Source organism: Elgaria multicarinata, chromosome 10 (assembly GCF_023053635.1).
Source record: "Elgaria multicarinata webbii isolate HBS135686 ecotype San Diego chromosome 10, rElgMul1.1.pri, whole genome shotgun sequence".
Lineage (NCBI taxonomy): Eukaryota > Metazoa > Chordata > Lepidosauria > Squamata > Anguidae > Elgaria > Elgaria multicarinata.
Window position 1 is genome coordinate 52,537,354 of NC_086180.1, and position 23,885 is coordinate 52,561,238.

Below are 23,885 nucleotides of genomic sequence, written 5' to 3' on the forward strand. Positions count from 1 at the left end.
CTTTGTTTAATCTCCTTATATGTTTGACTATTTGGTTTGTATTTATAGTCAAACATAGCAGTGTGGTTGTGTGTGTGTGTGTGTGTGTGTGTGAGAGAGAGAGAGAGAGAGAGAGAGAACTAGATATTACTCACAAGCCTGTGCATCCTACCAGCAGCACTGACTTCCACTGTCCCTGGGATGAGTATCCCTGATTATGCTTTGTCTCTCCCATCCACTGTCCCTCCCCCCTGCCTATGCCCAGGGAATTCTGGGACTGATGGTTCTTGAAAAAGCGTAGCACTTTTCAGGCATACCTAATCTGTAGGAAGTAAACATGCGAGGAGGAGGAGGAGGAGAAGCCCACCCCCTCCATCATCACTGTCATCACCCTCCAGATGTGGAGGGAGACTTTGTGAAGTGGGCTCTATCTGTAGGGTTCTCCATGCGATCCGGAATGCTGGGAAATCAGTGTTCTGATATTGACAGTGGCAGGAAAAGCAACTCATAGTATAATCACATCATGTCACATGTCATGAGTTTCACCAATAGTCATGGCAAGAAAGGGGGAACGACTAGACATGGGAATACCATCCCGATGACATCCAAACTGGCAAATCCAACTGTGAAAAGATATATCAAAGCTTAAAGATCATTCCCCTACCCCTCGTTTGTTAGGATTATTTGATTTTGGAAGAAGGAAGGGACAGAAGAATCTCATTAATGAATTAGACACTGTGTCCTTGGCCAGAAAGTAATAGTATGCTGAGTATTTTCAGTTCAACTAATGCATACCCATCTAAAATATGCTGATAATGTGCTGGCAGAGCACAGACAGAAGCAAATGAAATAGTGGACTTATTTAGAGGCTTATTTTTGGCTGTAGTAACTCCACTTATCTTGGATATCATTATACTAGTATATACACCTCTAGTAGAACTTAATACAGAATCATTCCTCCCTCCCTCCATGCTGTCTACATTTTACCTTCCTGTTCACCTGCTTAATACTAGTGCAGGATGGTTGTGAGGAAAAAACCAATTTGCACAGAGGGTGTGCAAAAATCTTCCTGCTGGTATCTGTAAGCAACGTAGTGGTCAGCTGTTTATACATGCATAGCTTAAGAACTGTGCATTACTCCAGAGTATCCCAGAGTAAAGACTATGAAGAAATGAACAATTTTGTAAGCAAAGCCCTGTATTTAGATATTGTGCATCATTCAAGTTAAAGTATATGATGTCCAAAGTCTATTTCATGACTTATTTATCCCAAGAGTATGGGCCTCCAAGCATTTGTGATTTATAAACTTGCCTTAGTTTGCTTCAATTCCTATTCACTTTTTTTTGTGTTGTTGCATTGTGAGTTCTCAAAAACAACACTCCAACACCATAACAACCCTGAGACTTTTGCATTCACAAAAAGAAAGCAGATCAGGTGATTTGTCCCACATCCCCTCAATTCACCCATTCATATGAATCCCTAGATGCTATCTGACCATCCCTTTCTCCAGTTTGATGAGGTATCAGCTTGTTTCCTCTCCCTCCCTCTTTGTAGCACTTAGAATGTTGCTAAAACAGCATCCCGGAGACAAGAAGTTAAGAAAAAAATATAGCTCTCTAGATTTCCCTGGTCCACTGTATAGAGTCCAGGAGAACCACATTTCCCAGCCCAAGTTGTGCTTTTAGGTGCCCTGGTGGAGTGAGGAGCTGAAAAGGGAGGGCAAGAGAGATTTTGCTTCTGTTGCTGCCCTGCCACCAGGTATGTTTGGGGAAGACAAAGAGACAGCTGGAAAGGGAGGGAGAAATGTCAACTATAGAAGGGCATGTGTGAACCCCAGTATGAAGCAAATTGAGCCCAGGGCCAAATTCTGAATGGTCTTGACTCACCTTATATTGGGATGAAGTTCAAAGTAGGCTTCGTCTTTCAAGATCTCTAACTTAAATATTCTCCAATTGCTATCAAATGTATGTTATTCAAGATGCTTAGAAACTGATGAAATATTTTACAATGAGCTTAAATAAATCTGGAGTGTGTTTTGAAAAACAACAACAGAGCTATGGAGGATTCATTGTGGCACACAATGATGTGCATAATCAAAATACTGAGGGTATTTATTCCTTTGGCCATTCTGCTGATTACACATTGACCTTCACCAGTCTCTTGCTATTACTCTCTTGGGAGTATAATTGTAATTTCCTTTCACCCTTGACCAAGTGACCAAGCCATTACCCTCCTATTGCTTTTGTGCCTTTTGAAACTTCTAAGTTGATTTCTCTTTCTCCAGGGCATCCTACTGCTGTTGTAATTGTGCTAGAGTATATGAAACAGGGTGAAGAGTAATAATAAAAATGGTAGAGAGAATGGAGCAACCTCCCACATGAACAACTCCGACATGCAAATGCAGTTAAATTAGTCACTCCAGAAAAAAAGACAGCAGCTGGCTTGGCCTATGTTGTTGTTTATTCGTTCAGTCGCTTCCGACTCTTCGTGACTTCATGGACCAGCCCACGCCAGAGCTTTCTGTCAGCTGTCGCCACCCCCAGCTCCCCCAAGGTCAAGTCTGTCACCTCCAGAATATCATCCATCCATCTTGCCCTTGGTCGGCCCTTCTTCCTTTTGCCTTCCACTTTCCCTAGCATTAGCATCTTCTCCAGGGTGTCCTGTCTTCTCATTATGTGGCCAAAGTACTTCAGTTTTGCCTTTAGTATCATTCCCTCAAGTGAGCAGTCTTGCTTTATTTCCTGGAGTATGGACTGGTTTGATCTTCTTGCAGTCCAAGGCACTCTCAGAATTTTCCTCCACCACCACAGTTCAAAAGCATCTATCTTCCTTCGCTCAGCCTTCCTTATGGTCCAGCTCTCGCAGCCATAGGTTACTACGGGGAATACCATTGCTTTAACTATGCAGACCTTTGTTGTCAGTGTGGTGTCTCTGCTCTTAACTATTTTATCAAGATTTGCCATTGCTCTCCTCCCAAGAAGTAAACGTCTTCTGATTTCCTGGCTGCAGTCAGCGTCTGCAGTAATCTTTGCACCCAGAAATACAAAGTCTGTCACTGCCTCCATGTTTTCTCCCTCTATTTGCCAGTTATCAATCAAGCTGGTTGCCATGATCTTGGTTTTTTTGAGGTTTACCTGCAACCCAGCTTTTGCACTTTCTTCTTTCACCTTTGTCATAAGGCTCCTCAGCTCCTCCTCACTTTCAGCCATCAAAGTGGTATCATCTGCATATCTGAGATTGTTAATGTTTCTTCCTGCGATTTTAACTCCAACCTTGGATTTGTCAAGCCCAGCATGTCTCATGATGTGTTCTGCGTACAAGTTGAATAGGTAGGGTGAGAGTATACAACCCTGCCGTACTCCTTTCCCAATCTTAAACCAGTCCGTTGTTCCATGGTCTGTTTTTACCGTTGCTACTTGGTCGTTATACAGATTCCTCAGGAGGATAATATAGAATATTGGGCATGATCCAGCCAAAGTTACGCACATTCAAGTCCATTTGATTACAATGAGAGACTTTCAGGGATGTTTTAAATCTTTCCATTCAGTATTCTGCTTTCAGGTGACAGATATCAAGCAATCTGTGGCTATCATATGAGACTGCAGCTGTTGAGATATGTCTTTTGGGCACCAATGAGTACCAGGACTACTCTGAAAATGAAGTGCTGATTGATAAGGAAAGTGCAGCCTCACCATCCCCCCCCCCAATTTGGGTCTCCAATGTGCCTGTGGGCATCTCTTTTGGTGCCCACCTGGCTCCCTGCCCCTCCTGATTTTATTTTTATTTCTTAAGGTGTCTTAAGAACAGAATGCCTTGGGAGGTGGTAGACTCTCCTGTACTGAAGGTATTTAAGCAGAGTTTGGACGGCCGTCTGTCAGGGTTGCCTGGTGGCTAAATCTGGCTGACCTGTGATCCCACAGCTTTGCCCATAGCCTTACTCCCAACCACTCACAGAATCATAGAATAGTGGAGTTGGAAGGGGCCTATAAGGCCATTGCATCCAACCCCCTGCAGTGCAGGTAGCAGGAAGGAGAAAGAGCAATGGCAGCCACCAATGGGAGCAAGGAAGGCAGGATGAGGGGAGGAAGGTGCAGTACAAGACAGCATGTGCTCTTTCTCCTCATTGCTCCTGATGCTGTTGACCGACAAGTCCAGTGTCATTAATGGGTCTCAGGCTGGGGCTTTGAGACAAAGGGCCATAGCTCAGTGCATGAAAAAAGTCCCAGGTACAGTCCCCAGAATCTCCAGGTAGAGCTGGGAAAGTCCCCCTGCCTCAAACCCTGGAGAGCTGCTGCTAGTTAGTGCAGCTAATATTGAACTAGATGGCCTTATGGTTTGATTCAGTAGAAGGCAGCTTCCTATTATCCCATGGAGGTGGGTCCCTGTTGGGAGCATGAACCTTGTCAGATGCCCAGCTATGCTGACCATTGACACCCAGCCTGTGATTGATACAGATGATGCTACCAGGGTGGTCCAGAAAGTGTTGGAGTGATTTGTGAGTCACTTCCATTTAGATGACATATGAATCATGTCCAAGTGTTAAGTCATCAGTTTATGAGGCATCCATGTTCATTCATGCATGAATGAATCAGCCTAAGATAAATAGCTTGGCTTGCACCATTCTTTCTCACAGGAGCCGTGGGAGCCAAAGAAAGGGGAGTGGGCAGAGAAGTGGTAGTCTACAGTATGAGCTTACACACTTCAGCCATTCAGCGAGCTATGTGGAGGCAGCCTAAAATGCAACTGCAACTGCTCTACATCAAGGGTGGGCAACTTGTGGCCTTTAAGATGTTTTGGACTACAACTCCCATCATACAAGTCCCAACTCTCATTGACTATGCTGGGAGGGCTGATGGGAGTTTGCAGGCCAAATATTGGTAAGGCCACAAGTTGTTTATTCCTGCTCTACATAGTATGCTGCTTGAGAGTGTGTCCCCCCCGACCCACCACCACAATTTCGGCTGTGTTTTAACTACACTTGTTCAGTCTTGTTTGCAGTGTCTGTGTGTGACCCGGGGAGTGGCTTTTCATTTATAGCAGGTGGCTGTCCATATGAAATGGTCCTTGACATGCTTTGCCAAATCATAAAAGCAAAAGTGAAACGAAATTGACCATTTGTTCTAATGCAAAGGAGAAAGGTGTGTGTCTTCCTGTGGTAAAATGTGAGTGTTGTTCCTGCATTTGAACCTCATGCAACTTTCCATAGGGAAGTGAACAAGCTCCCTTATTACACAGTACATGGAAATGTGAAATGGAAGCAAAAATCACTTGTATATCTACTTTTCACTGCATCTCTGAATATACAAAGTAGTACCTCCCATAGCCTGAGTCATCTGTTTCTGTCAACACAAACATAAAAGAAGACTTTCCAGCCACAATGTGTGCTCCTTAGACACACTTGCTGAAAGTGAGGCTACTACTAACTCCATTGGCTATACCTTATAGTTCTCTTGAAGTCCTGGGAGAAATCAGATTCTTTCATTCATTCCATTCATTTAATATTATTTTTATACCACCCAATAGCCAAAGCTCTCTGGGTAGCTTACAAAAACTAAAACCTTAAAAATACATAATAAAAACCATTTACATACAAACATATAAACAGACAGCACACACAGAAGCACACATATATTGAAAACATACATCGAAAACAAGAAAAAAACCCACCATGACCTGATTGGTGGAAATGGCCATCAGAGTGTCAGGGATATGAGATTAGACCTCATGTATTCCATTGGGGGGAATATAAAATTGAAATTAATGTTCTCATAATGCATAGGGTATGACGATGAATGTGATGGGAAAATTTAAATGGCTTGAATTTGAGGAAAGAGTGGGCTATAGAATTGTCAAAATAATTTAAGATTATTATTTTTAAATGGTCTACTTCCATTAGACTATAGCCTCCTTGTCATTTTGCTACATTTTTTTTTTAAAAAAAACCTTGAGTCTTCTTCTAAGTGTCCTTTTAGTACTACTGTTTATTCTGTGCAATTTTATCTAAAATACAACCTGAAATGAAATATTATTCTGTGGGGTAAAGCAGTGGTCATGTTGCATTTTTACACAAAGGATGAAAAATATTTCTCATGATGTACTTTGCCCAAGGTAGTTAGCATATTCTTGCTTAAAATTTGACTTTCATGGTTGTCATTTAAATTTGTCAAGGAGTGCTGATCATACTTAAATTTACATAAACAAGGTCACAGAACTCCTAATCTCAAGATATAATGACAACAAATTGGGAAGATGTGCTATGTTAAGCCTTTCAGTTTCATGGAGTTGCTTAATATAACCTCATGTTCACCAAAGGACTTACCATTTATTTTTAATTTATTTTTGGCTATTTATATATTAAATTCTTACCAACTTGCTTTAAGCATGTATTCAGCATTAGAATGTGTTGAAAAAATATGAGTCTTAGGTTAGTGAAGTTATGTTTCTGCATAACAATACTGCCTGGGTTGACATATTATATGGAAGAGGATGGAATTCAAAGCCCATTAGTATAGTCCCAATGTGGATGATGATGACGATGATGATTGTTGCCTTCCCCACACAAATACATAGCATGTTAGATATTCAAAGTTCACATACCAGGGCTGCTTTCTCACAGAACACAGATTTCTAGAGAAACCTAGGTTATTGTGAATGAGGTGCATACTGGTACATGCATTTCATTCACCATTAATTTGCTTCTGGCTGCTAGCATGGCTATAAAACAAACCAGGAAGGGTTTGTTTAGCATGTCAACCAAACTGGGGATCCTGGCTTATCACTTTCCTTACAAGCCAGGATCACAAAACAGCAGTTGTTCTTCATTTACAAATCCTAGCTTGTTTGGGTGTGACAAGAAAGGATCCCTATGATGTACGATATGCTAAAACGGGTGGGCAACACGTGGGCCAAATGTGGCCCCCATCTGCCCTGGTGCATCCCCTGTCATGCTGCTGAATTCAGCAGCTGTGATATAAGGTTATAGTCCTACAGAGTGCTAGAACAGTCACGTTTAGCTTGCTTGCAGGCTAAATTTGATCGTTTTAGTGCTTTGTAGTTGCTATGGAGTGCTAAAAGGGTTAAGCAAAGCTTTGAATTTGTTCAGCCACTTGCACAATTTGGAGGAGCCATGAAAGAGCAAAGCAGCTGTGTGGTGCATGACAAGGCAAGATTCTCCAGAATTTTGGCTTATCATTCAGTGTGAAAATGGCCATTATCTCATTATATTTTGTATAAAAACCCTCAGGTTTGACTACATCACAGACTAGTTGAGGCTGGTTTCATACATGTAGGGCCATCACTTGACTATGGCAACATCTAGTATTTCTCTTCTGCATCAACAGATCTCTGCAATTTAATATGAAATAAAACTTAAGAGTCTGTTGTCACCTGAAATATAGTTGTTTGGAAATGCCTGAAAAGCTGTATTTCCTGGCATGCCCTGATGAGAAATATGTTTGCAGATGAAATTACAACATTTACTTGAAACAGTCAATGATCTGTGTACCAAATAATGTTTGCAAATATTGTAATGGATGCTTATCTCCTTTAAATGATCATAATCTCATAAAACATGAGAACAAATACTTCTAGTAGAGGGAGCCCCTTTTTGTATAAACAAATCACAGGCATCGTATATGCCGTAGCTACTTTAATGTTAGTCATGTTGCTTTTACTCAGTTTTTAGAAATAAATTAGCACACCCTTTTGAACTGGCATTCCTTAAAAAGGACTTTTCTCAATGATGATTTTTCCATTTAGTTTGCGGGTTTATAACCATGTCTATCTTAACAAGCAGTGGAAACCTGTGTTTCATTAACCTTAGATTCCTTTTGACAGTAGTAGTATTTAATGTGCCAATAGGCCAGCCCTATTATTAAACAGAGTGAGGTGGCTACCTCAGGCAGCAGATGCTGGGAAACAGCAGCAAGGTGTTGGAGGAGATAGCTTGTGCGCTACAAGACCCGGCTGGTGCCTTCAGGTGCTAGAGGGAACGCTGTTCCATCATGTATGTGGAATAAAGATTCAACTGCCAGTCCAATTGGCTTTTGTACATGAAATGGGAGTGGGCACCATCTTGTTCTTTGTCTTGGGCAGCAAAATTATTTTTTATTTTATTTATTTTATTTATTTATTACATTTTTATACCGCCCAATAGCCGAAGCTCTCTGAGTGGTTCACAAAAATTAAAACCATCATAAAACAACCAACGGGTTAAAAACACAAATACAAAATACAGTATAAAAAGCACAACCAGGATAAAACCACGCAGCAAAATTGATATAAGGTTAAAATATAGAGTTAAAACAGTATAATTTAAATTTAAGTTAAAATTAAGTGTTAAAATACTGAGAGAATAAAAAGGTCTTCAGCTGGCGATGAAAGGAGTACAATGTAGGCGCCAGGCGGACCTCTCTGGGGAGCTCATTCCACAACCGAGGTGCCACAGCGGAGAAAGTCCTCCTTCTAGTAGCCACCTGCCTCACTTCCTTTGGCAGGGGCTCACGGAGAAGGGCCCCTGTAGATGATCTTAAGGTCCGGGTAGGTACATATGGGAGGAGGCGTTCCTTCAAATAACCTGGCCCCAAACCATTTAGGGCTTTAAATGTCAATACCAGCACTTTGAATGGGGCCCGGACCTGGACTGGCAGCCAATGAAGTTGTAAAAGGACTGGCGTAATGTGATCTCGTCGGTCAGTCCCTGTTAGTAAATGGGCTGCCCTGTTTTGTACCAGCTGAAGTTTCCGGACCGTTTTCAAAGGCAACCCCACATATAACGCATTGCAGTAATCCAAACGAGAGGTTATCAGAGCATGGATAACTGTAGTTAGGCTATCACTGTCCAGATAAGGGCGCAGTTGGTATATCAGCCTGAGCTGATAAAAGGTGCTCTTTGCCACTGAGTTCACTTGTGCCTCAAGTGACAGTTCTGGATCCAAGAGCACCCCCAAACTACGGACCCGATCCTTTAGGGAGAGTGCAACCCCGTCCAGGACAGGGCAAACATCACCTCCAAGTCCATGTCTTGGACTGGGCCCTGTTCAGGATTAATGAAGAAATACATATGATCTGAAGTGCCCCCTTAATGGCCTAAAATGCAAGTCGAGTGTAACCACCTGATAAGCTAGGGCAGTTTGGGGGGCCCCTGGTGCTCTAACAGGACCTCAGTTTCTCAGCCCCTGGAAACTTCAGCTGGTCTAAAACAGGGCACCAAGACTGTTAACGGGGACTAGCCAGTGATTCCACATTACGCCAGTACTTTTCCAGCTGCAACTGGTCGCCAGTCCATGTCTGGGCCAAATTCAAAGTGCTGGTATTAATATTCAAAGCCCTCGGCACACAGGGATGATCCTGGGATGATCCCAGGAAAAAAGGCAGGTGAAGAAACAGCCCTAGTCATTCGGAGCACTGGTAATTCTTCCTTTTATTATCCCAGGAAATAGGATGTCAGATTCTAGATTAGCACAATTCTGTGGTTCATCTTTTATGCTGCAGAGAGTTGATTAATTTCTTAGAAACCATCACACATTGTTCCTTAATCCACATTATGCCAATTAAGAACTTTGTCTGAGAGGTGTTTCCTTCCTGTATTATTTTTCTAAAATCCTCTCCCTGCCTCCATGTGTTGTTGTTCATGGTCTGCTTTTAATGTCCCTTTGTAACATTTCTAACTTGTTCTTTTGCAAAAGAAGAATCATTATTGAAATTGCTAATTAAGTATTCAGTTGTTGTGTCTCATTTCCTGGCTGCTTTATCTTTGTCTCTGTTTGGAGTGCAACATGCACTCTTTTATCTTTAGCCTTTCCTCATAAAGACTTGATTATTGGCCATTATTTCTTTGCATGTGGATCATTTGCTTAATAAAGGACTTATTGTTGTATTGAGCTACTATGTATTATAGGTTTCTTCTGATTCAAATTCAAGCAGAAATTTCCATAGTGATAGTAATATTTACTTAGTTAGTTATACTAATAGTTTTGGACCAATCTTCAACCATAGCTCTAAGAATGGCTAATAGATAAAAACAACATTAAAGTGCAATAACATCTTCAAAACAGCAAGCAGTTAAAAGCCACCATAATATAAAGACAAAACCAAGACCTAAAACCTTAAAGACAAAAAGCGTTCACCTAGCACTGAAATGAAAATAAAGGCCTTTCCTAGACCTAAGATTTATCCCAGGATCATCCATGGGTCGTCCCTGCCTGTTCCTGGGGTCCCCTGTGTGTCATTTAGATGCACAGGGATGACCCCGGGACGATCCCGGGATAAACCTTTGGTCTAGCTAAGGCCAAAGACAGTACTAGGAAGGAAGTTCTGCAGACTGAAATCATTCAGTAGTACAACTGCAAATCTATCTAAATATGCACACATTATTCCAGGTGGAATTGAAATATAGCTTTGAATACAGTTCTGTGATATGTGAAGGTATCTTGTCTGTAAATAAGATGTTGAATAGAGCTTGTGGAAGGTTATTTAATACTCTAGCAGATGCCAATCACTGCCAGCCACCAGGGGTTTCCAACACAGCGCCCGCAGGTGCCACGGCACCCATGGGAACTTTCAATGGTGCCCAAACAGCTCTTACTCCCTGGCCCCTTTCAAAAAAAGATTTAATAAAGCAAATGGAAAATGTTAGGGCACTAGGTTCTCCTTCCTGTTCCTGAACCTGCTGCTGATCAGCTGTTCAGCAGGCGGAAAGGGGTAGAAGGGAGAGAAAGAGTGAGGCTAGAGGCTGGAGGGGGGAGAAACAGTGAGGTAAAGCGATGGAAGGAGGGCAATAGAGAGGCATGAGGCTGGAAGTGTAGAGGAACAGCGAGGTAAAGACGTGAGTGGGAGAGAAAGGACAAGGCTAGGGGCTGGGAAGGGAGAGAGAAAATAAGGGTAGAGACAGGGAAAGGAGAGAGATAGCAAGGAAATGGGTTGTGTGGAGAGCAATAGCATAGATGGAGGCTGGGAGCGAAGAGATAGAGAGAGGAAAGGGGGAAAGTCTGTGTACATGGAAAAAGATTGTGTGGGGCAGGAAGTGACTCTTTCCATTTCCCACCCCTCCCTCCCACCCCTCTTGATTAGCCACCCCCCCCACACAGCAGCCATTATGTGACTAGCACATCTTCCATGGGAGCCATTTTGTGGTGGTGCCCACAGCAGTTTCTCAAATTCCCAAATGTGCCCACAGATCTAGAAAGTTTGGGGATCTTTGCTGTAATCTCATCAAGTAATGTGACTTTTCTTGTTTGTGGCAAGTAGAGGAGGAGAAAGACAGAGAAATAAAGAACTGTAATTTATTGGCAACACTCCAAATCTCTCTCTCTCTCTCTCTCTCTCTCTCTCTCTCATTTCTTATGGGTTATCAGGAAACAGAACATAAGTTTGTTGCTTGACAGCAGCATTTTACTCTGGGCTAGGCCAGCCCTACCGTTAGGATACCTTAGGCAGCTGGATTTGGGTATCATAAAGGAGCATCAAATTGATAGCTGTTAAATTTATTATTGTTGTATGGAGCACTATCCTTCACTGTCTTTTTTGATATGGTCTGCCAAATAGGAACATTGGCTTGAATGAAAATTCAGTTGAGACAGTATCTGGCCAGCGTTTCCAGTGATGCCTGATAGCTTAACATTATTGTAACATGGATACAGTTTAGCAGGTTAAACAGTTGAACAACAGCATCTTTGCATCTCTCCACACATTTATGAGGTGGAAGACATGCGTATGAAGTTGTCGGGGTGCAGAGGGGGAGGGAGCAGGCATGGAGACTGCAATCCTGAAGCCTTACTTGATTTCCAGCTTCATCCGATTTGACATCAAAGAATGCTGAGTGAGTGGATTAAGTTTTGCAATCTTTAAGCCTAATACTCCCATTCCTAGCATATTACTTGGAAGAAAATCCAATGGAAATCGAGGAGGCTTACTTCTCACCAATATAGGGATATTAGCTATGATCCTAAGAAGAGTTCTAAGTAAATTTCACTTGAATCAGTGGGACATGGGCAGGGCAGCCAGGTGCCCTACTTTGCAGAGGACAGTCCTCCATTTCAAGGGCTGTCAGTTGACTGTCTTCTATATGAAGATATCCTCTATTTGTTGACAAATCTGCTGTCCAGTTTAAAGAAAGAAAAGCAGAGGCCTTGAAAATGCCCATCAAAGTTAGCAGCTAGACAGCAGATTGAGGTGATCCCACACCACCAGGGCACCTGCTCACAGTCTTCCCCACTCTAGTGAGATGCATGGAATTCTCAATGAAATTATAGTCATGCAAATGTATGTCATATTTGATCCCCCCCCTTTTGTTTTTGGTGATGAGTTTCCTCTTTTTTGGTGATGTGTAAATGCTCATGCTAGACATGCTTCCAGATACATGTGTTCAAAATTAATTTGCCAATACTATTTATTGGCAACCTTTACTGGGCAAGCTGTATGTCATGATTCCAAGCCCTCCCACTGAGATGTGAGACAATAAAGAGGACTGCCATGCAACCAAACACAGCTTTATTCAGTAAACAGACATCTCTTCATACCTGAAGGGAGTGTGAATGCTAGAAGCTATACCGTAAGCTTAATTAGCCTAACAAAGCAAGGCAGTTGCCTATCAACTACATGGACAGTTTCCCGCCATGCCCAACAGGCTTTTACTGGACCCGTCCTTCAGGGAGGGTCTTCAAGCTGTAACCTCTGGTGAGTGGCTAGCCTACCAGCCTGCCTCCCACCTCTTAACTCCACCCACTTGACCCTGAAGCAGACTTTAGGATCTGTCAATTCCAATGCTCCCTCCCCTCTGACAAAGGCTGAGTTCCCAGGGAGGGGGAGGATGATCTCTGTGCCTGGGCCTCCTGTCCGATAAGCTCCTGTGAAGATTCCTCCTGGACTCCTGGAGTCTTGGAGAATTTCTTCCACTGCTTCCTGTCTTGGCTGGTATACTGCTTCTTCAGGCTATGAGTCCAATTCAGGATCCACACCAGGGCAACCAGGCCTAATCCTGAAACTGTAGCCCTTGGCCTAGTTTCAAAAGACCTCTGCAAATGATCAGCTCAGATCTCTGGCAGGAGTGACATGTCCATCCCCTGGCAGTCTGCTGAATGGGGAGGAAGAGAGAGAGAGAGAGAGAGAGAATGATCCCACCCACTTTGCAGTCTAGCCATACCCCCACCACCCACCATTGGCTTCAGTCCCACCCCCTGGCATGTAGTCCCTGACAGATTACCCCTGAAGGAATTCAGTTCTCAAGAGAAAAAAGATTCTCCAACCATGATTTAAAGAATAAGTTTGTTTTATTACTGAGACCGCACTTAATCCTTTTGTAAATAACACCATGGGCTGTTCAACACCTTGAAAACAAGCTACATTTGCAGAGTCATTGAACAGGATGACCCAGAAAGATGGGATGGTTTATCCAGGCTTTTCTGATCAGCATTGTTATAGGGCTTTTATTGACTGAGATGGCAATATAAATGGAATAATCAGCACACTATTTTCACTCAAGAGATTATTCTTTCTGCTCAATGACCTAAGGTGCCATAGAGAAGGACCTGCTTCTGCTGAGTCCTATAATGCTGATATTAAAAGTTTAATGAAACAGAGCACTAGAACAAAACGTGCAGCGCCTCTGCTTTTTCTATCCTGCTTTTATGCCCTTTGCATAATTGTGAATTAGTATTTCCCAATAAATGCACAGGAGTGATAGTTCTATAGCACAGCAGCAGCTAGTTCACAATACGAGATGTCTAACAAAGTAAAAATGCTTAAAAGAAAGAAAGAAAATATGATCTAATGGAGTCAAGAGAGATCAAAGATTAGTAGAAGAAAATAGGCAGTATCCTATTGTGCCCAGCACTTGTGGGAGCAACCATTTGTGTAACAGGGGTTCTAAAAATACTTCCCAAACAAGTAGAAACACTTGTTTCCAGAACAAGGCCATTCAGTCAAGCTTGCAAAAGGGAGCTCCACTGATCTGTCCTGATCTGGAAACGAGTCTTTCCACTCATTTCTGTGATTAGTTTTAGAAGTGTGAAAGACTTCTGTAAGCAGTCACTTCTGCCAGGACAATGGAACTAGCAGAGGGTGGAGCTGCCCTGTTGGTTACTGCCCCATATTTGCCGTGGCTCATGCAAAACATTAGCAGGTTTTATTTCAAAAGTAGTGACTAAGGAAGGAGTAGGAACCCCTGAAAAGCCCTATGTTTACTGCAATTGAGAGGCATTTTTCCTTTTTTCTGCTCCTTGAATGCCATTTCCTCTTTTGTTTCATTCCTTTTTAAATGATCCCAACCAATTAGGGATCACATACCAGACACAATGATGTCACTAGGCTCTGTGGAAAATTGTATTTAGCTATTTGGGGAATATTACTAAGGGTGAATGAAATGAAACTCATTTGGAGTAAAGGCAATGCTTTTTATACAGGAAACATGTGACCTATAAAGGAGACCTACATCTAGGGATACATAAAACTTGAACTCAGTCAGATTGATATTTTTTCAATGATAAATTTGTCCCATCTTGATTCTTCATCAGATTGTGATTTTTTTTGTATAGTCTCACAAAAATCCATATGTATTTTCATGCATGTTTATTTGAAATGTATTTTTTTTCAAATGCATGCATTTCTGTGTGTACTTTTTTCAAATGTCGACATGTTTTTTTCAGATGGCCCTCCAATGAATAAAGCATTTTTGTGCGAAATTTTCAAATCTCTGCATTTATGTATGTATTTTTGTGCACATATTTTGGGGCAAACTGCATCGCAGTCTTCACAAATGTAGGATTTCAATAGCAAACTGTTTAGGTTTGGGAAGTTTGGACTTGGTTACTGTGAACGAAACTAATTCCACAGTCATTCCTACCTTCATCTTGTGATACCTTACATAAAATCCAGCTTTTCTCTCCCATTCAATGACAGTCATCAGTGCAAACTGTTAGCATTGTCTCACTACACAAGTCACTGCTGCTTCTAAAGATGGCTTTGGGTGCAATCTTATGTGTGTTTTGAGATAAAACAGCCCTACAACTCCCAGCATTCCTCAGCCAGCATGAAATAATGGAAGTTGTAGGACTTTTTTTCTCTCCAAACATGCATAGGATTGTGCCTTTAAAACAGTAAAAATAATAATTGTATATTTAAATTAGCAATTGCTATAATAAATGCTATGTAGCAACGTAGCCAAAATACATCAAGTATTTTTTCACCTAGGGCAAATTAGATACAGTAGGATAAAGAATATTGTGATTACAGTTTTAATATACTTGATGAAGTTGCAAGCTTTAAAAAGCCAGCGCCACGTCCAAATGCATTTCAAAACATGCTTAAACAATATTTTACTTACCCACCTCATGGCTCTTTTGCGGTTCTTGAACTGGACCTTCAAATCTCTTGATCATGCCTGCCTTCTAAGAATCACTGCCCTGATTCATACCATGCACGTATCACAGACTTACCATATTTGTGTAGCATTATTGAAGATGTCAGTAATAAGAACATAGCACTCCATCGGGAAGTACAGAGGGACCTACTTACAAGACCTTATTTGAATGGGTTCAGTTTGTTGGTGAATTTGCTTTAGTTAGTCTCAGCCTGTCTCTAGTATGCATATACATTTATCTACCAGACATGTGTACATTAAAAAAAAGTATTGCAATCAAATAGCACTGTCTAAAATACTTTCTTTTTGTCTGTTTCTTCCAGTTTGCTCCCAGTTTTCAAGAGGAGTCTTTGCTATTTTTGGATTTTATGACAAGAAGTCTGTGAACACTATAACATCATTTTGTGGAACCCTTCATGTCTCCTTCATCACACCCAGTTTCCCAACGGATGGAACTCACCCATTTGTCATCCAGATGAGGCCCGACCTCAAGGGAGCACTTCTGAGCTTGATTGAATATTACCAGTGGAACAAGTTTGCATATCTCTATGACAGTGACAGAGGTAAGACATTATTTATTGAAATTAATTTTTTACACCACAAATCTAATTAAAATGGTGAAGCGGCATTACAGTGCCAAGCATACAATGGATGACATTTTTGTCAGCTTTGGCCTTGGCTGGTCGAAGAGGGGAGGTGGGAATAGTTAGGGCTTCTGTGGAAGCACAACAAGCTGCTACCGGGATCTATAACACTGCTTCTGGATCTTTTTCTGAAAAACCTATGTTTATATCTCTACCAATCATTCCAAAAGAATTCAGGGGGCAGGGACCATAGCTCATTAAGAGAGCACTTGCTTTGCATGCAGAAGGCCCTAGTTTCAATCCCCAGCATCTCCAGGCAGGTCTAGGAAGGACTCCTGCCTGAAATCCTGGATAGCTGCTGCCAATCAGTGTTGGCAACACAGAGGGACCAATGGCCTGATTCATCATAACACAGCTTTCGATGTCTCTGTGACTCCTGTGCATGAAAATATCATGCTGAAACACATCCTTGTATGGTGGCAGAAGACAGCAGTGCTTTTCCCAGTGTGAATGTCCCTAGCGAAATTGGGTCAGTAGACAGAAAGGCTACCTATCTGTGCACGTCTTTTGGGGGGCCAAGAGATGAATGCCACTTATAAGTAGCACTCTTCCTTTGCCCTGTGTGCCATAGCTCAGTAAGAGCACACATGCTTTGCACGCAGAAGATCCCAGGTTCAATCCCTGCCTGAAACCCTAGAGAGCTGCTGCTAGTCAGTGTTGGCAATACTGCTGTAGATGGACCAATAGCTTGACTCAGTATAAGGCGTCTTCTTATGTTCCGTGTTCCTAATTGTTGGATTGTTGTTGGGCAAGCCCTCTTTCTTTCTTTGTCTTCCTGCACCTAAGTGGCCTTATCATTAGGCAGAATGAGGTGGCTATTTCAGGTAGCTGGTTTTCGGTGTCATCACCATGCAGCAAATTGTTATTTAAGTTAGGATTATTGTATTTTTACTGCCAGGGAGGGGGGAGATGCTTTTGGGATTTCTTGCCTCAGGTGCCAAAATAACGTGGCCAACTTTGGATGTTATGTGCCTTGACTTGGAGGGAAAGAGCCATTTGCTGCTCTGTCTCAGGCAGTAAAATGTCTTTGACTGGCCCTGATGTAGATCCAGCATATTTCTAGCTGCATAGTATTGCTTTGCCTTTGGAGTTACATCTGGGGGAAAACTGCATCAGAATTTCCTTAAATGAAGAGTGTTTACTACAAATCCCTGCTTCCCAGAATAATTTTATTGCAGGATAATGTTTATAAACAATAGCCAGGCGAAACCCTTAGAAAGGGGCCTCAGAATTTATGTGATTTTCTGCTCTTACAGTGTCTGCTTCTCATTAGTGCGTTATAGTTCTGTTTGTTAGAGGAATAATGAGGTTGCCTGCAAATTCAAGAATTGGGCTGATGGGAGTTGTAATCCAAAAGACCTGGTGGGCGCTATGGTAGCAAAGGTTGTGCTAAGCCACAGTTTCAGCAAGATAGAAATAAGTGTTTGGTCCACACATTCTTCCCTTCCTTAATGCGCTAATCCTGCCTGGTCAGTTTTTTGTTTTGTTCTTTAAATTAGTATTTATCAAGTGCCTAAAATTTTCCTATGCACTGTTAAGATATTAAAAGAAAAGACAATCTAATAGACATATTAGAAAAGGAAAAATGAATGCAAAGGAAAACAAGCACTGGAGCAGGAAGCAGTAGTCCATAAATGGCTCCAGGTTGGTCTTTCACTTCCCATGATGCTCTTCTTGGGAGGCAGGAAGAACCATCTTCTCAGTGCCCCTTGAGTTCCCTGGCTGGTGGTAAAGACCAGGCCAAGCCTTCCTTTAGCTCATCTGTCTCTCAGGGTAACTTGAAATATAGTTCCTCATTACATCCAAAACAAGGCACTGCCAATATCATTTTACAAACCAGGAAGTATTACTTGCCTTTCTGCATACCTGGACGCATTTTCCACACAGGCATTTGAGGGGGGAGGTTGCAGACATGGCCAATAATGTGCAGGGATTGGGATGAATAGCTACTAGTGGGGAGTGTTTAGGGTGAAACAGAACCATTCAGGCATTTAGGTTTTATCTACACCATTCCAGTGGAGAAGCAGTGATTCCATTCCTATTCCCAAAATGAATTCAGCACCTCAGATAGCACCTTAAGAGCTTTGGCTGGTTCTAACTAAAACCCAGAATGGAATGGCCTCTGAAACTGGAGTCACCAGCTTCCACTGCACCATTCTATACTGTTTTTAAAGCTTAGCATCAAAGCTAGTCAATTGACCAATTTTTAATTAGTATTTATTTATAGAAAGTAACTTGAGTGACATTTCAGTGTCCTGGGGCAACTTTGTTCTCAGTTGAAAGAACTCAGAAGCTTTTGGTTGTAGTGAAAAATCTACAGTTGTAGACCTTACAGACTGATGGACTAGATTCAAGAGAACTGAAGTGATTCCTCTTCTATGATCCATTATCAGAATTTGTTTTTAAAATGTCATGACAGCCCTTGTAGAACCATTACTGAATTATGTCTTACATTCTTTCCATTCCTGTCAAAGAACTCCTCCCTGAGGCACAGGAACAAGAAAATTCTTATCTTGCAAAGGGATTGTGACTAGTCAATACTGTCTATAGCTGTATAAATACCCCTAAAAGCTTCATCTTCATTAGCTTTAGTTAGGTCTCAACTATATTTTATGCAGAAGTGGGGCACATCTATCCCTCTGTGCATATGTGGGTAGTTCCCCTCCAACTATCCTTATCTCCAAAATAGCAATATAACGTGAAGTGGCAGATAATATGAAGTAGAAAAGCTACGACGTGGGAAGTTAATCCTTCCCTCGCCCATCACTTTTTCAACAGAAATTTCTCCCCGACCCCCGACTGGCAACTGCTAATCCCTTATGGTGTTCCTAGTAGACAATCATTTCGGAGGCCATAGTTGAGAAAAACTGATTAGAGGCTTTTCTACATGAGGGTTTTAACCCTCCACTTTACTGAGGCTTCTGCTTCCAGATTCTTTGTGGAATTAAGTTTGGCTCCTTTACACATGCTTTTTCTGAGGGTTTTCTTTCTCTGCCTTTCTATATGTTCTATTATACAGCCAAAAGGTGGTGCTGTGATCTAGTTGAATTGCACAAATACACAAAGGGTTCATGCCGCTAGTCACAGAAATACCAGGCTTTCCTCATTAGAAAAAACAAAAACTATAATGGTTATAAAGAGGACAGGCCCTGGAAGTTGATGACATCATGTAAAGCACCCCCAAAAGTATTATGAGTGGGGAATCATGAGCGCACAATAAATGCCTCATGTAGAAAGGCTCTAGATGAGTTTTGGAATGGCAAACTGGCAGTCACGAAAGGATTAACCACACACACAGAGATTACTTCTTCTCTGCTGCACATCACCTCTTCTCCCAGAGATGGTTTTTTTTCCTTTGGCTTCTTTAAAAAGGCCCTTGGATTGAGTCACATGCATTTGCTTGTCATACCTAGTTCAGCACTTAGCCCTCTTCTTGTAAAGAACTGCAAACAGCTGCCCTGTGAAAGGAAGGAAATTTATACCACTGTTTATTTTCTAGTTCACCTTTGGGAACTACAATTCCCAGAGTGCTTCATTGCCTCATTAAGAAGTTTGTCAAGTCGTAAGACTTCTTTAAAGGGCCCTTGGTACTCATTTTCCTCTGATGTCACAATAAAAAGGTTGATAGAAGTGCCAGGAACATACATCTCTTGTTTCCAGCCCTCTAGAAGAAAATAAATCTCATTAACAGAGAGCTGAGTCAAGCCAGAAATCCTGGATTTACCTGTTAAACCCATTAGAATTGAGGTAATAAGGACTTTTTTAAAAAAAACCATTTGAAATATTTTATTGGTAATAATTATACTCGCAAATATGATAACTGAACACAGAATTTCCCTCCCCCATAGATAACAGCATTGTAGAATGAACAAAGGCAAGAGTAGAAAGACAAAACAGAGTGAAAAGAAGAGGAGGTTCTGCAGAACAGAGGAAGGGTTGTAGGGAATAAAGAGAAGAAAGAAGATATCATCATGGGGAGAGTGGTTCAAAGCTTTAAAAGCACAGGCGTCAAGCTAATATGTAGGATTTTTATTTTTTGAAAAAAGGAAAATCTTAGCAAATCGATGAATGGCTATGACATTTATAATCAACTATAGAGGGCAGATACAATAGGAGGAAGGCATATTCAAATAAGCAAATGTTCATTTATTTATATTCATAACATTTTTACCCCAACCTTTCTTATAGAACAGCCTTAAGGCAGGCTGTTCTATAACAGCCTGCAGTTGTACTATTATTAATAGTACAACTTAATAATACAGCCAATATATTACTAGCCAAAAAGTTAAAACAATAAAGCTAGTGCACAAACACACACACACACACACACACACACACACACACTAAAAAGTTGCAAATAAAAATAGCATCTAACAAATCATTAAAGGATATACCTTTTAGGATTCTATTTTTATTTTATTTTTCTACAATACTTACACATACACCAATACAATTAAAGAAACAACATACTACATAAATGTTGAATAAATGTTGAATAACAATAATATAATATCTATATAACATCATCAAACATAACATATAAGTGCTCCCCCCACCTCGGGATCTCATTCCTAATTCCAAAATCTCATACTTTCTTCTGCTGGTGGCTTCCCACTTCCCTTAAAAAACACAAATATTAGGAACTGTTTCCAAATTCCTTCAAAATCATTTGTTTTAGCTATACCTTTTCTCAATTTAATATTACAAGTCAGTTTGTCATTAATAGCTAAATCCCAAACTTCTTTGTACCATTCTTCGATACAATATTCCCCTTGAATCTTCCAGTTCCTTGCTACAATCAGTCTTGCCGCCGTCAGCAAATTCGTTATTAATTCCTTAATTTCTTTTTTACATTTTACATCTTCCAATAGTGACAGTAATGCAACTTTTGGTGTTTGTTCTATTTTCATTCCCACAATTTCTTCAATCTCCAAAAACACCATCTTCCACAATTTTTGTACATATTTGCATTCCCACCACATATGTAAATACGTTCCTTTCCCCCCACATCCTCTCCAACAATTTGCTGAATGCTGATTATTTATCTTGTTTAATCTAACAAGATAAATAAATTGTTTTAAATTGTTTAAAAGGATATACCTTTTAAAGCCTGAGAGAACTGGACGTTGCTTGGTGCCAACTTCATCAGTGTTTAGGCACTATGTAATACGTCTAGGGAGTGTATTCAATAATTTGGCCACCATCATGGGAAAGACCCTCTCTCCAGGAACTAGCCATTCACTGGACTTAAAAAGCAGGGCATCTGGAGAAAGGCTTCCAAAGCACAAGCAGGCTGAAATGTCAGGTTGTCATCACCAGAGGTGTCTTGGCCGTTACGTTAGTTTGTACTATTTAGTACAGTTCTTTACTGTCATCTCTTTCTTTCCTGTAAAAAAAATTTTTTTTTCAACTCCAAAGATTTGATTTTGAAGATATTCAAGCATATAAATAAAATGTTTGTAGTTACATTTCAAAAAGCGTTTCTCCATATCTATAACCACTATTGACAATAAGTACATTATGCAAATCAATACAGATTTGTGTTCTGCTTATATGTTCTCAATCTCTATATTTTGTTCTGTACTGAGTGGAAAGGTCAGCAGAAGCAGATCGGCAGAGCTCCTTTACTGAATGTGAGCCCCACCGACCCGCATCCTTCCCGAAATGAGTGCTTCCGCTCATTTCGGGTTGCCCATGAAGCACTAAATCTCCCTTGGGTATGCAGTGGGCACTGCTTGCGGAAGGGAATCTGCAGGGTGCAGAAGAATTAGTGGGGGCAAAAACACCCTCTTGGATGCTGCCCTTTATGTGCATTTGGAAGTGGCAAGTAGAAAACTACAGATTTCGATGTCTAACAGCATTCCGGTTTCTGTTTAAGTTTTGGGAAGGATGAATTTCTCACCCATCCTTACGAAAAGTGTCTAGAAGCTTTGTTGGAAAGGACAGGAAGTAATGAAGATCTACTCCTTGTTACAGAGTTGATTTTAGTGGGTTTAAGGTCACTGCACAGGTCAAATTCTTCTATGCAGATCAAAATATTTATTTCAGTCCAAGATTTAAAAATTATTCTTTACTCAAAAGACTGTCTTTTAGGACAAAAAGAACCTGGAGTAAGAAAAGTCTTTGAATATGTTGATAAAATGTTCCAGTGCACGTAAGCCTGTGTTGGATTATGGCCACTGGCTTTTTGCAAACATCATCATAATCATAGAACCGTTCTTTTAAAATATGAAAAAGACTTTTGTAGCAGTTTTCAAAGTTTGCCCAGTTCCAGGCAAAAGTCTACAAGGGAGGATGCTAGGGATGGATAGATCTGTCAACCTCAGTCTAATCAAGATTATTGGGGATGGAGGGGGTTAGGTCAAGCTCATTCTGTCCCATTTCTGTTTCATCTTGCTATCATTATTATTGTTGTTGTTGTTATTAATTCCATTTTGAAATTGTGAAATTTGTATACATTTTTCATTAACGCATGCATTTTTGCATGCATGTACCCATTGAGGAAAACCTGTTTGTGTGCTGTTTTAAAAATGTTAAATGCCTTTTTTTAGTATTGCAGAATGAATTGCAAGCTCAAAAATATATGGATTACTGACTGCAAATTGCATTTGGGTCCACATTAGGGTTAAGGAGATATGAATTGGGCAAATCCCTAAGTGGTGGTGGGGAAACTGTGATAGAGCAGATTTTTCACACACTCCTGAATAATGTACAGCACATTGCTAGCAAAGTTTGTGTGTCTTATGGCACAATCCTATGCATGTTTAGAAAGAAAAAAGTCTTACAAATTCCAGCATTCCCAGACATACAATCCAAATTGTAGGACTTTTTCTGTCTAATATGGCTAGGATTGCACCATTAAGTATGCATAACTTTCTGTACCTTGCTTCCTGTAATTTTCATCTCCTCTTGTCTGTAATAGTTAGGGGCAGGGTCTTTGATAGAAGAATTGCAGAAATATATCTAAAATCTACTATTGCTGCACTGATCTATTTCTTTTTCAAAAATAAAACATCACTCTGACATTTCACATAATTGCCTCATTTCAGTCATTCCTTGCAGAAGATTATTGTACTCACCAGGCACCCTCATTATGGGCACTTGAAGTTTAGGAGTGTTTTTCTTTTTGTTCCAAATTAGTATCTGAAGATACTAGAAAAGGGACACATAATATTTATTCCCTGCTTTACTCAAGCCACACTTTGGTTTGCTGTGCAGTGTCAGCATGAACATGTGTAGTAGCAGGAATGCTACATGAGATATATACATACACACACACACACACACACATAGGATCCTCTTCACAGTCCAGAAATAATTACTTGTTCAATTATGGCAACTCTTTTGATGTTTTCTTTAGTGTTTAACAGGCAGAACAATTTGCTAGATTCTTCAAAGGTTATATTGTAATTATTTTGGTCTCTAAAACCATAACTACACTGCAGGATGTCCTGGCTATACTTCGTTCAATGTTTTGGTCCATGATCTTTTCCATTTCTCTTTTTTCACAGGGATGATGGTCAGGGATTTGGGTACACACAACCCTTAGGATGCATAATCTGGTTTTGCTTGTCTTCATCCTCCCCGACAGTCTTACAAGTATCATATAATTACATACACACTGGCTCAGTTTAGACAACATGTTAGTCAATGCAGTGTGGAAACTCCACTCAACGGTTGAATTTTTTGGGGGTAGTCCTGGTGTGTGACTGTCGGCTACCACGGAGTTGAGTAAAAGTCAACACAATGTTTGATTGACAGTTCCTCTGCCTTCTCTCCTCCCGATAGTATCCCAACAGCCATTGCTACAAAAAAAACAACAACCCGGCAGCTCTCCTAAAGCAGCACTCACTTCTTTTGCCCCTCTTGTCAGGGGACTCTGTAGCCAATGAGAAACGTCAACTCAA

At 40.9% G+C, this 23,885-nt stretch overlaps 1 protein-coding gene across 6 annotated transcripts in view; it reads left to right on the forward strand.

Moving 5' to 3' along the window:
- Positions 1 to 23,885, forward strand: part of GRIA2 (glutamate ionotropic receptor AMPA type subunit 2) — a 91,502-nt gene that overhangs the window by 22,127 nt on the left and 45,490 nt on the right. For all 6 annotated transcript variants that reach the window (XM_063135970.1, XM_063135965.1, XM_063135966.1 and 3 more), the window contains exon 3: positions 15,658 to 15,897. In XM_063135970.1, the coding sequence (XP_062992040.1) occupies positions 15,658 to 15,897 (240 nt within the window). The remainder of the gene's footprint in view (positions 1 to 15,657; positions 15,898 to 23,885) is intronic.